Source organism: Schistocerca serialis, chromosome 1, assembly GCF_023864345.2.
Source record: "Schistocerca serialis cubense isolate TAMUIC-IGC-003099 chromosome 1, iqSchSeri2.2, whole genome shotgun sequence".
Taxonomy (NCBI): Eukaryota; Metazoa; Arthropoda; class Insecta; order Orthoptera; family Acrididae; genus Schistocerca; species Schistocerca serialis.
Genome location: NC_064638.1, coordinates 210561421 through 210575782, shown reverse-complemented (window position 1 = coordinate 210575782; position 14362 = coordinate 210561421). Strand labels below are relative to the sequence as shown.

General features: G+C 43.9%; 1 protein-coding gene across 6 annotated transcripts in view; it reads right to left on the bottom strand.

Annotated features, from left to right (window-relative positions):
- Nucleotides 1–14362, bottom strand: part of LOC126466082 (UDP-glycosyltransferase UGT5-like) — a 171620-nt gene that overhangs the window by 72175 nt on the left and 85083 nt on the right. For all 6 annotated transcript variants that reach the window (XR_007585981.1, XM_050096357.1, XM_050096361.1 and 3 more), the window contains exons 3-4: nucleotides 12070–12251; nucleotides 11511–11970 (exon numbers count right to left, since the gene is read on the bottom strand). Coding sequence is in view for 5 of the 6 variants with exons in the window: in XM_050096357.1 (XP_049952314.1) it covers nucleotides 11511–11970; nucleotides 12070–12251 (642 nt within the window). In the remaining variant the exon portion in view is untranslated. The remainder of the gene's footprint in view (nucleotides 1–11510; nucleotides 11971–12069; nucleotides 12252–14362) is intronic.

Sequence of the window (14362 nt, the reverse complement as noted above, 5' to 3'; positions counted from 1 at the left end):
GTCTAGAACTGCACGGCCACTTCGGCCGGCTGGGAATCATTCAGCGTTGTCCCAGCTGCAGGGTCAACGGCTTGCGAACTTCCGTCTTGCGAACTCTGTCCCCTTTGATTTTACTGCCTTTCAGCATTCTCGTAAAATTCCAGAACAGGTATGTGTCTAGAATCAGTTACCAGTAGTTAGAAAATTTTTCGAAGCATTCCGTTTACTTGAAAAGGAACGCATCCAGAAAGCCCAATTTCTGTTGTTCTAATTAGATTCATTGTGTGATGTGAGAACAGTAGAGACGCACTCACTTCCATTAGCTCGCATTCGCCATTGTCTGACAACCAGCGGAAAAGAGCTCCCAATAGCATAATAAATAGGCGGAAACGTTTCTCTTTGAAATACTTTGACAGAAAAATCGGGAGCCACCTGCCTAAATCCTCATTCCGTCTTCCTCACCAAAAAATTTGGTATGCGAACACATTCGCGTTATTTTAACATATAACATGATAAATCCTTTTACCCAGCCTCTCTTTGTAGTTAACCTTCTTACTGAGCATTTCCGAGCCACTGCCTCTGTCTGTATTATCTCTTCCACCGTATCCTTTGCCTTTCATTAAGAAACAGCGTTTCCTGGGCGGTGGCGGCTCGTTTCGAGGCCCACGAGGAAGACGGGCCATGGAGCGTGCGTCACAGCACGTGACACTACAGGTCTTACGAGTGCCAGCAGCTGTCTCCGGCGGTGAGCGAGAAACTTATTTCGGACGAGTTTAGTAACTCTTGATTGCGTGTTTAAATGCGTGCCTGTTCTCGGTAGCACACGACGAAATTAAGACCTTTAGTGGGTACCTTTCCAAATTAAATATTGATTTCCCGTAGGCGCTGGAGAGAGCCGAGCGTTCGTGAAGCGTGGCGGACAAGCCGACTAGTGCGACAAGTTCATCGTAAGGCTCGAATATCACGTTGGCCCCGATCATCGCTGATTGCGTACCTTTGGTTCGCTGCCGCACCGCGTGGCTAGGTGGCGTTCCGGGGACCAGTGGGTAGCTAAGCGAGGGAGAGTTGGAGTAGCGACAGAGAGGTGAGTTTAAAAAAATGGCTCTGCGCACTATGGGACTCAACATCTGAGGTCATCAGTCCTCTAGAACTTACAACCACTTAAACCTAACTAACCTAAGGACATGAGACACATACATGCCCGAGGCAGGATGAGGTGAGTCCGCCAAAGCTAACGAGACCGTTTACGAGGAAATGTGCCCTACTGGGCGTGCTGCGTGCTGGGCTATAGCGGCTGGCAGCATTTTGCAATGGTCGCTGTCCTGGTGGTCGTACTTTATTTTGGTTGCACACCGGCCGACGAGCAGAAGTGGAGCTACCTTGCTTGCGTTGATCGTCCACGCTTGGGTTGCTGAGAGTGTTGTTCTGGCCAGTCCACACATTTCGATCCGGAAGGGACACCTATACATTGGGCGACACACCTTGTTGACCTTGTTGCGAGCAACCATTCCACAGGGGCTTCGTCTATATATTGTGCCTCTTGCAACTACTCCACACACACTAATTAGCGAAGTTAAGATGTTGTTCATTGTGGTTGGAAACTGGCCTTGGACCTTTAATATTTCATAAAATAACTGAAACTTATTTTTTTGTATATATTTCAAGAAGTTAGTTACTGTAGTATTTGATATTCTTGCATCTGGTCTGTTACTGTGTTTATTAACAGTTTTCCGTGCCTAGTCATCCCTTAATTGTGTATTGTTCTGACTCATTTCTCTAACGCAATATAATCGATAAAATGTTAATTATTCTTGTAATTTTGACGCAGTTAATTTTCTGAAAAGGTGCAAATGGTCGTGAGTGCTTGGCAGAATAATTCCACTGTGTCTTCGTCGAAATGATTCTCCAGTAGTTTCAAAGAGTCCTCTAGCGGTACCCTCGCGAAAAAGGATGTAACATCAGCCGTCCGGAGAGGCCGAGCGGTTCTAGGCGTTTCAGTCTGGAAGCGTGCGAGCGCTACGGTCGCAGGTTCGAATCCTGCCTCGAGCATGGATGTGTGTGATGTCCTTAGCTAGGTTTAAGTAGTTCTAAGTTCTACAGGACTGATGACCTCAGAAGTTAAGTCCCATAGTGCTCAGAGTCATTTGAACTAGAAAAAAAAGTAACATCAAAGCTGATCATAATACCTTTTTTGTCAAGACGCCACTCCTTGAGTGCCTTGACAAACTTCGTGGAATTCTTGATGTGGTAGGGACATTTACTCACAGGAGGCTTGAGTGGTTGTGTCAGGCGTTTGGCTATACCACAGTTAAGAGAATTGATCATGTCTACTATCAGGCGTAGCGCTGCCTCCCTCTTGTGTATCTTGGGGAGGCCATATAACCGTGGTGGAACCGGAGCTCTGGCCTTTTTACCAGGTCCTGGTCCAGACTTGAGTTGTTGAGAAGACCGATGCTCTTTCTAGTCACAGCTGTTGTAGGGTCCTTCGCCACTTGTTTATGGGTCTGGTCCTGCAGCAGAAAATTAATCTTATCTTGTCAGCTGCTCTTAGCAGCGCCGTTGCGTTCCCTCTGTCTGTTGACAGTATCCTCATCTTCTCTGAGGCTGCGTATCGCTCTACGTTCAGCCTCCGAGATGTTGGTTTTAGGCATTCTCGCTTTGTCTAGGATTCTTCAGGTCGCCAGCCTGCGTATGGCCTGTTCGACGCTGCTGATGATCTCTAGTTTTGCTAATGTGCTCGGAACTGCAAAGTTTAATTCTTTGGATAGTACTGACGTTGTCGCCTCACCCAGTTCCTTGCTGGTTAGGTTGACAATGGTCCTCGAATTCTCGGTGTCGGCCTCCTGCAGCGACCCTGGTAGCCGTTGGAATTTCTTTTGTTGTTTCGTGGCGGCCTTCCGTTTGCACAGTTCACTGGAGGCGAAGGTATTGCCATCTACACATTCCCACGTGAAAGACGAGAGTGTCGAGGCCAATTTCAGGTGGCATGCGAGTAAGACGCGTCCAATTTTGTTAAGTTCAGACCGTGTGACGTGTATGCGCTTCCTCACCAGTGAGCTGGCACGTTGCAGGCTGCGTTTGGTTCTTGCCGTATGGATAGGATGTCACAGATGTGTGAACTGAAGCAGTACGTCCTTGTCCCGACAACGTTGCAAGAACGCGAGTCTGCTGAGCAAACTTTCCTTCTTGATACGAAGCTTTTACGTCGACTTGACGCTGCAATGTATGCCCTGCCCGTAGAGGTGCGTTATCTGAGAATGCAGACTTTCTCGGTGAATCTTGATGATACAATCTTCTTGGGTTGACAGCCGAGTCAATGCGTTGTTCTCCAGCAACGTTTCAGCAAGTTTTTTACTTGCCTGAAGATAACAAGTAAGAAACTTGCTGAAACGTTGCCGGAGAACAACGCATTGACTCGGCTGTCAACCCGAGAATATTTTATCACCAAGATTCGCCGAGAAAGCCTGCATTCCAATATCACCTTCTTTTAATTGATTAATTGTTTATTTAAATTGTTGTTTCTGAATGATTATGATACATATATATTCGTGCTTAAAATTAAACGCTGAATGCTGTTGAACAATTTTGGGGTCGAGTCCTTCCGTGAGAATTTTTTCCTAGAAATCTCTTGAGCGTAATGTGCCCATTTCACATCCCATTGCCACTGTCTCCTCTCTCACTTGCACTGTCTCCTTTTGCGTGTCTTTCCCGTTCCTCCACCGTATCATAGCAGGTCAAAAATTCTGGGGGGGGGGGGGGGCGTCAAACATATTTTTCCCCTACAACCACTTTTTAAAATTTCTGTTCAAAATGCGCTCTCCATTATACCCACACGTTAAATTTCGTCGGTGTGGGAGAATTCAGACCACGATGCCTACATATGGTCTCCACTCATCTCTATTTTTCACTGTCTCCTCTTTCTTTAGCTCCCATTTCTTCTACCTACACCCATCTCTCTTCCTCTTTTACTCCTTCTGTCTCTCACTGACCATCAATATCTCCTCTCCCTTTGGTTTTCAATATTATTGTCTTCATCCATCTCTCTTTCTCTGCCACTTTCTCTCTCCCACCATCACTCTTTCCTCTTTCTTTCTCTTCCACCAACACTCTCTCCTTCATCAAATGGTTCAAATGGTTCTTAACATCTGACGTCATCAGAACTACTTGAACCTAACTAACCTAAGGACATCACACACATCCATGCCCGAGGCAGGATTCGAACCTGCGACCTAGCGGTCGCGCGGTTCCAGACTGAAGTGCCTAGAACCGCTCGGCCACAGCGGCCGGCTCTCCTTCATCGCCACTGCTTCTCTGCTACTCTGTTTCGGCACAAAAAATTGCGAATATGTTTGCATGCCACAGTTTTTGTTGAGGAAGGCGGTATGAGAACTTCTCTGTCAGGGTTTTTAAAGAGGATATTCGCCTTTTTTCGCTGGTTCTCTTCTTCTCCCTGCTACAGAAGGATGTGCCGCTTATGTAAAACGGATTCTATAGGTCAGTAAAGTTTTGACGGTTCGTTTATATACTTTGACATAAAAAGAGCAAATAAGCATGCATAATATAACACTAACTCATTCGCCTTACATTTTTTCTGGATACTTTGCTCATCGATCGCAGTTCATCAGAAATGCCCGGCTTATGATTTGCAGCTTAAAAGAGGAAAATTTTTATTAGAAATGCTTTATTGAATTCGCAGACTTTCCAGTGTTACATAATTTTTTGCATTCATTTTAAGTTCTTTTCAGACATCGTAACACCCTTTTTAGGCCACTTTTTATCACTGATGTATGACTTTGAGCATATTCATATAGACGTACACTGCCCGTTATACAGAGACAGGGTGTCATTAAGTTTATTCTGTGTAAAAATGTAGACTAAAACCATAGTTTGGTGCTCTCAGAACCCTTGTGATGACCTAGAACCCTTGCCACGTGTTCACTTCGTCAGTTAAAATACATTTACTCCTTAGACCGCATTTTACGTGCAAATGTACAGTAACTTCCAACGTCTGGATCTCACTAACGGATAATGATTTCGAAAAAAATTTCATTGTTCCGCGAGAAAAGGATCATAATAAGAAATGGTAACAATTTTGACGATTTTCCATGAAAATAAATTATAGGGGTGGCTATTCCCACAACTGGTACTTTTGAAACCCGAAAATCCTGGTTTTTAGGCTGTACATTGAGAACGGACATAGATTCTAGAAAATGGGAAAACACGTTTCTAGATGAATGTCTCAAGAACGTACAGATAAAAATTGAGCCATTTACTACGCTTAGTTATTTAGATAAGTGTAGACCACTGTCCAAAACTGACTAAAAACCGGTCTTTGTGTTTTTCTGCATGAGTACGGAAACTTAGAACTTCTGGTTCTCGGTCACAGATAATGTTATCGAAAAAAGTATCTGAGTCCCAGAGAATATCATCTTCAGAAAATACGGAAAAAATTTCAACAATCTTCCATGAATAGACATTATACAACAGATCGTCTCCACAACTGGTACTTTTCGTATTCAAAAACTATGGTTTTTCTGAGTTTTCTCAGGAATCACCCTTGAGCAAATGTTGCTTTTATAAGCTGCCTAAGGTCCACTCTACACCACATATAACGCAAAACAACCAATCGAGTTGCTCAATTTGCCTGGACTAGAGGCCGGCCGGAGTGGCCGAGCGGTTCTAGGCGCTACAGTCTGGAGCCGCGCGACCGCTACGGTCGCAGGTTCGCATCCTGCCTCGGGCATGGATGTGTGTGATGTCCGTAGGTTAGTTAGGGTTAAGTAATTTTAAGTTCTAGGGGTCTGATGACCTCAGAAGTTAAGTCCCATAGTGCTCAGAGCTATTTGAACCATTTTTGAACCTGGACTAGAGGAAGTGTCTAATGTTTAAATTTTAACCTTGTACAGTATGAAAGCTACAGTGTGCCTAGTTTCCTGATAGGTATACAAAAGGTCGCTAGGCCGTACTACCTTTTGTCTGTGATCAATAATATGTGACATATGACCCCATGAAAACTCCCATTTTCGCGCGCGGCTTTGTACTTCCTTGAAAGCATTTCCGGCTCGTAAATTTATTGCAGGAAACATTGCTGGGGAATAGTCGCCGTTTGTGTTGTGTTACATGTGACTGCAATTCGTTTGGCCGCGATGTTGCCAGATAACATTGTCTGAATATACAATTTTTATGGCCCATGCAAACATACTTTTACGCCACACAAGCTGATTAAAACAAACACCACACGATTGCTTTAGAAACCGTTGCAAAACAAAATAATTCACACATTACGACTACAATAGTCTAAAGTTATTGGTGAACGTTAAATAGACAAGCAAAATCGAAATTCGTTGATAGCGACATGTGTGTGCGACGCTAGTAAATTTTCGCTCTCGTCGTAGTTTGACGCCCTCGAAAGTAAAGAATTTACTGTCAGTGAAGTTGAGAAACTGACCAGGTCAGGCCTGAAAAAGCTCTCCAGAAATTGTCTGCAGGATACTGTGACGCACAAGAGGGGCGTAACTGTTGATGCGTCGAACAGGAAACGTCATCCTTGCAAGCTCCTCGTCTACTAAAGAAGTTTCGCGTGATTATGAGTATAGCCGTTCTCACCCGTTCAAGACAATGCAGCAAACATTTTGTGTACACAACTGCTATGAAGACAATCGTAGCAAACATTTTGTGTATACAGCTAGTAAGAAGACAGTCGCCATTTCCTCCCTTTGTATCTTCTTCCCCCTGATGATCTTGCAAAATTTGCGGCAAGATCTTATGGGACCAAACTGCTTACGTCACCAGTCCCTAAGGTTACACACTACTTAATCCAACTTAAACTAACTTACGCTATGGACAACACACACATCCATGCCCGAGGGAGGACTCGAACCTCCGACGGGAAAGCCGCGCAGACCGCGACAAGACGCCTGAGACCGCGCGGCTACCCCGCGCGGCGGTGGTCTTGCTTGCGTCCTTTCACCGAGGAGACAATAATCATGGGATACCTCCCAATATCGAGTCGGATCTCCGTTTGCCCAACGTAATGCAGCAACTCGACGTTGCATGGATTTAACAAGTCGTTGTTAAGTCCCCTGCAAAAATACTGAACCCTGCTGCCTCTATGGCCGTTCATACTTACTAAAGTGTTGCCGGTGCAGGCTTTTTTTTGCAACCTCTCGATTATATCCCATATACGCTCGACGGGATTCATGTGGGGTGATCTGGGTGGCCAAACCAATCGCTCGAACTTGTGACGGTACGTCACATAAATAGACATTTGGAGAAAGGGAAAGGAAGTTTTTGTTATGAGACTTGTGAATTATAAATTATTTCAAGACTGTGTACTTGTGCGCGATGTATGACAAATAGTAAAGAACGTAAGTTATTATTATCAAGACACAAATATCGATGTAATTAACAAAACACAGTTTTTTTGGTATAATCTCTGTGTAACATAGGCCATGAAGATCAGAGACAATGCTTTGATTGAACTATCTCTCCTGTTTTGTTTCGTCTAGCGGTAGGCCGCCATTGTAATGCTGTCTGATAATTAACGTAAGTTTTATCTGTATTTTTGAAACATATAATAGGAATTGTTATTAGATAGTGTGTGTGACTCACTTAGTTGTCACCTCTCATGATCGCAACCTTTAATTATAATTAACAAAGGTTTTACAGGACTTCGTAGCGCAGGGAGCTCATCTCCCCTAGCAGGACTTGGTCAGCCATTACGCATTTTATTAAATGTAAATGCGAGAGATTCCCAATTTAGATCTTTCATTAATTTCGAAGTTAAAATTAATTTCAGTTACCAAAATTCACAGCACTGAATGAGTTCAGTATGTTTTATTTTGGCCGCCTAACGGCAGACGAGATTCTCTCCAGTTTTGCCTTGCAAATAATGAACAAGAAGCATTGAAAATCATTACATTCCGCAGTATCTCAGTTAATCTTTATGTAATTTGGTACATAAATAACCAGTAGCCCCTGAGACCCATATTAATAATTACAGTTTGCGTAAGAATACGCATATTTTCTTTTCTAAATAGCAGCGCTCACGCAAAATATTTATTAGAAGGCGTTGAGTCGCGCGCTGTGTTTAAAAAAATATTATATCGTACGTACTTCGGGGCAGCCGATGTCCGTACGAGTGTTATCGCGGTATAAGTTAATTAAAAGTCTCATGTTAGCCCACAATATTTAAATCCACCCCAACCAAAATCATAAAATATATAATTATAAAAATAAAAATATACACTTATACCGTGATAAACTGTCCGGGATGTTCTTCAAACCTATCTCGAACAGTGGTAGATCGGTGACATGGCGCATTGTCGTCCATAAAAATTCCGTCATTGTTTGGGTATATGAAGTCATGAAATGGTCTCCCAGTAGCCGAACATAAGTATTTCCTGTTAATGATCGGTTCAGTTGAACCACTCAGTCCATTCCACGTAAACACAGCCCACACCATTATGAAGCCGATACCACCACAGTGCGTTGTTGACAACTTGGGTCCATGGCTTCGTGAAGTCCGCTCCACATTCGAACCCTACCACCAGCTCTTAACATCTGAAATCGAGCCTCATCTGACCCGGCCACGGTTTTCCAGCGGTCTAGTGTCCAACCGATACGGTCACGAGCTCGGGAGAGGAGCTGCAGTTGATTTAAAAAAGCGGATAAAGTGTCACTAGAAGCCTTCCTAAGAGACAATCTCCATTCCTTCCGAACTGACTATGCAAATGTAGACGAGATGTGGCTCAAATTCAGAGATGTAGTAGGAACAGCAATTGAGAGATTCATACCTCATAAATTGGTAAGAGAGGGAACTGATCCCCCCTGGTACACAAAACAGGTCCGAACGCTGTTGTAGACGCAACGGAAAAAGCATGCGAAGTTCAGAAGAACGCGAAATCCCGAAGATTGGCTAAAATTTACAGACGCGCGAAATTTGGCACGGACTTCAATACGAGATGCCTTTGATAGGTTCCACAACGAAACATTGTCTCGAAATTTGGTAGAAAATCCGAAGAAATTCTTGTCGTATGTAAAGTACACAAGCGGCAAGACGCAGTCAATACCTTCGCTGCGCAGTGCCGATGGTACTGTTACCGACGACTGTGCCGCTAAAGCGGAGTTATTGAACGCAGTTTTCCGAAATTCCTTCACCAGGGAAGACGAATGGAATATTCCAGAATTTGAAACACGAACAGCTGCTAGCATGAGTTTCTTAGAAGTAGATACCTTAGGGGTTGCGAAGCAACTCAAATCGATTGATACGGGCAAGTCTTCTGGTCCAGATTGTATACCGATTAGGTTCCTTTCAGATTACGCTGATACAATAGCTCCCTACTTAGCACTCATATACAACCGCTCGCTCACCGATAGATCTGTACCTACAGATTGGAAAATTGCGCAGGTCGCACCAGTGTTTAAGAAGGGTAGTAGGAGTAATCCATCTAACTACAGACCTATATCATTGACGTCGGTTTGCAGTAGGGTTTTGGAGCATATACTGTATTCAAACATTATGAATCACCTCGAAGGGAACGATCTATTGATACGTAATCAGCATGGTTTCAGAAAACATCGTTCTTGTGCAACGCACGAAGTAATGGCCGCTATCGACAGGGGATCTCAGGTTGATTCCGTATTTCTAGATTTCCGGAAAGGTTTCGACACCGTTCCTCACAAGCGACTTCTAATCAAGCTGCGGGCCTATGGGGTATCGTCTCAGTTGTGCGACTGGATTCGTGATTTCCTGTCAGGAAGGTCGCAGTTCGTAGTAATAGACGGCAAATCATCGAGTAAAACTGAAGTGATATCAGGTGTTCCCCAGGGAAGCGTCCTGGGACCTCTGTTGTTCCTGATCTATATAAATGACCTGGGTGACAATCTGAGCAGTTCTCTTAGATTGTTCGCAGATGTTGCTGCAATTTACCGTCTAGTAAGGTCATCCGAAGACCAGTATCAGTTGCAAAGCGATTTAGAAAAATTGCTGTATGGTGTGGCAGGTGGCAGCTGACGCTAAATAACGAAAAGTGTGAGGTGATCCACATGAGTTCCAAAAGAAATCCGCTGGAATTCGATTACTCGATAAATAGTACAATTCTCAAGGCTGTCAATTCAACTAAGTACCTGGGTGTTAAAATTACGAACAACTTCAGTTGGAAAGACCACACAGATAATATTGTGGGGAAGGCGAGCCAAAGGTTGCATTTCATTGGCAGGACACTTAGAAGATGCAACAAGTCCACTAAAGAGACAGCTTACACTACAATCGTTCGTCCTCTGTTAGAATATTGCTGCGCGGTGTGGGATCCTTACCAGGTGGGATTGACGGAGGACATCGAAAGGGTGCAAAAATGGGCAGCTCGTTTTGTATTATCACGTAATAGGGGAGAGAGTGTGGCAGATATGATACGCGAGTTGGGATGGAAGTCTTTAAAGCAAAGATGTTTTTCGTCGCGGCGAGATCTATTTACGAAATTTCAGTCACCAACTTTCTCTTCCGAATGCGAAATTATTTTGTTGAGCCCAACCTACATAGGTAGGAATGATCATCAAAATAAAATAAGAGAAATCAGAGCTCGAACAGAAAGGTTTAGGTGTTCGTTTTTCCCTCGCGCTGTTCGGGAGTGGAACGGTAGAGAGATAGTATGATTGTGGTTCGATGAACCCTCTGCCAAGCACTTAAATGTGAATTGCAGAGTAGTCATGTAGATGTAGATGTAGATGTACTGTTAGCAAAGGCACTCGTGTCGGTCGTCTGCTGCCATAGCCCAGTAAAGCCAAATTTCGTTGCACTGTCCTAACGGACACGTCCGTTGTATCTTCCACATTGACCTTTGCTGTTATTTCGCGCAATGCTGCTTGTCTGTTAGTACAACACTACACAAACGCTGTTTCTCCCGCTCGTTAAGTGCAGGCCTTCGGCCACTGCGTTCTCCGTGGTGAGAGGTAATGCCTGAAATTTGACACTATGGATCTCGGAATATTGAATGCCCTAACAACTTCCGAAATGGAATGTTCCATGCGTCTTAACTCTAACTACAATTCTGCGGCCCTAATCACGTAGGAAACGTTTTCACGTGAATCAACTAGGTACAAATGACAGCTACAATAATGCCCTGCTCTTTTATACCTTGTGTACGTGATATGTGTATATTGCTATCCCGTGACTTCTCTCACCTGCCGACCGGGGTGGCCGAGCGGCTCTAGGCGCTACAGTTTGTCGCAGGTTCGAATCCTGCCTCGGGCATGGATGTGTGTGATGTCCTTAGGTTAGTTAGGTTTAAGTAGTTCTAAGTTCTAGGGGACGGATGACCTCAGAAGTTAAGTCCCATAGTGCTCAGAGCCATTTGAGCCAATCTGTCACCTCATTGTTGAAGCGACAACAAAAGTAACGCTACGTTGGCAACACTGTAGTTGTACGCGGTAGGCGCGCCCAAACAATTCATCTTTAACGGGGTTTAGTTGTTAAGCGCGATTTGCGGAATACAAAATTTTCTAGCCTATAGGTCACAATATTAAGCACTAACCTTGGGCAGAGGCCGTCGCTGTTTCTCAAGATGTAGTCCTGTCAGCTCTACGATGTTGGGAAGCAGCGGCCGTGGGTAATTCATGCTGTAATGATTATTTATAAGAAGGAGGCTGCAGTTTCGTTCCATTTCGTACACAGATGGAGCGTCAGGGCCAAAATATTTCCTCATTATCCGCTCTTGATCTGGCATAATTACATAGTTCCATAAGTGTAGAAAGAGGCCCATTATGTATGCGTTGTACATTCTTTCCCAGAATGACATGTGGTCGTTGTAGGGGAGTGACATATCAGGACAATAGGCGGGGTTGTTGGGATTTCCTTGCATTACGTGCAGCGGACTGGGCGCAGTAAGCGAGACAAAGCCTATGAGTGGTGGTGATCCCACCTTGTGTACGAGGCCGTAGTAGCACTGGTACATTAGTCGCTCGACAATAACGACGTCAAAACTAGGCGCCGACCTGAAATCGAAAATAAAGACTTTGTATAACCTGTCTAGCAGTACGAGTTACTGATGTCATGTTTGACAGGTAATGATAGTTGAGCAGAGTCACACTTACCGGATAAAATCTTTCATCTCTGGGGAGTCCAGTTGGATTTCACATATCCTTTGCCCCATGTGAGGTAAAAGGCGCAGCATATCGTGTGGAACGGAATCCGACAGTGAATTGAAGTCATACGTCGCTCTCCAGAAATCGTACGTCACGGATACATCTATTTCAGTATAATTTACTATTTTTTCCTGCAAAATAAAGAGCAAGATAATGCAAAATTGTTCTATGGGAACATTGTAACGTTGGCGCTTATCTTCGTGCTATGATACCACCATCAGAGATCTTATTTGAAGTATCTATAGAGCAAAATTAAACAGGAAAAAATTAAAACTGTAAAAATTACGCCATACCAAAATCATACCAAAGGCTCTCAAAAGTGAACAATAATTCTTAATAATGCAATGAGGAGCAATATTCTCGTATGCAAACCTCACTACTATGTCAATGACATACAGAACCCCACTGAAAAACACATTTTATCTTGTAATTTTCATTTTTTCAGACACTTTCAGACTTTCTCAACTGCCTGTGTATCGTACAGTGTCACCACTAGCTTCAACATATCTAACTCTAGCAGTCCCTATTGTGTACTGATCGGCAATTTCATGTACCTATTTATCACAATCTCAAAATAATGGTTTTCAAGTTACTGTCTTTGTCCCAGGGCTCAGGTCCAGTCCAGCAACTGTTTTAATCTATGAGGTAGTTTTGAACAAGTGTTCATTTGTGTTTCATATGATATTCTTAAACCAAATTACGATGAAGATGAAGTGTAAATCGTTGCACAGAGGCTGAGTTTGCTTTTTTTAAGAACATAACATGAAGCTCTGTACTGCTAAGCCAAAAGCAACAACCGAGCGACGTGGTGCAGTGGTAGCACACTGGACTCGCATTCGGGAGGACGACGGTTCAATCCCGCGTCCGGCCATCCTGATTTAGGTTTTCCGTGATTTTCATAAATCACTCCAGGCAAATGCTTGGATGGTTCCTTTGAAAGGGCACGGCCGACTTCCTTCCCCAACCTTCCCTAATCCGATGAGACCGATGACCTCGCTGTTTGGTCTCTTCCCCCAAACAACCCAACCCAAAAGCAACACATAAGATGAAAAATTGTCGTTTATGATAATACAGTAGAGCAGACTGTCTTGGAAATTAACCACGCTATCTATAAGATCAGCGCCAACGGCCTTGCGACAGTGGTAACACCGATCACTGAAGTTAAGCGCAGTCAGGCTTGGCCAACACTTGGCTGAGTCAGTGTACAGGTCTGTCGAGTACTGTTGGCAAGCCGGGTGCACTCAGCCCCTGTGAGGTCAATTGAGGAGCTACTTGACTGAGAAGTAGCGGCACCGGTCACGAAAACAGACAACGGCCGGTGCTGACCACATGACCCTTCATATCCGCACCCGGTGACACCTGACTAAGGCTAACACGACGGCCGGTCAGTACCGTTGTACCTTCAAGGCCTGTTCGGATAGCGGTTGTTTTTTCTATAAGAACAAGATATAGATTAAAAAACATGTAAAATTTCAATACATTTGTTGCAATTTTAAAAAATAAGATAAGGAAAGAAATGAAAATTCATAATACTATCACATCTTTGTACAGGATGGCGCACGAAATGTGTTACCATTTTGTTTTTGAATATAAACTTTATTGTCAATACAATCTGAAAGGAACATATACTATAGCCGGCCGCAGTGGTCTAGCGGTTCTAGGCGCTCAGTCCGGAACAGCGCGACTGCTACGTCGCAGGTTCGAATCCTGCCTCGCGCATGGATGTGTGTGATGTCCTTAGGTTAGTTAGGTTTAAGTAGTTCTAAGTTCTAGGGGACTGATGACCACAGATGTTAAGTCCCATAGTGCTCAGAGCCATTTGAACCATTTTTGAACATATACTATAAAGAAGAGCCGTCCATGGAGATCTGTTCTAACTCAGCACATGCTCAATATGTCCACCATTTCGTTTCCTAACCTCCATCAAGCGAACACTAAAGTTAGTGATTACCCTACGGCACATGTCTTCCGTAATTTCACTGCAAGCTTGAAGAATAAGTCTTCTGAGCTTCATTAAATCACGTGGACGTTACGCGAAAATTTTTTCCTTTAGGTACCCCCGAAAAAAGTCACAAGGATTGAGGTCTGGACTATTGGGGGGGGGGGGGGGGGCAATATTGTCCGTCATTGAAGCGACCTGGAAACCTGAATGAAATGATCCGCATGTCGAAATGCTCGTGTAAAAACTCCAACACAGTGTTTGCATATGTGGCCTTGCTCCATCTTGCATGAACCACTGCGT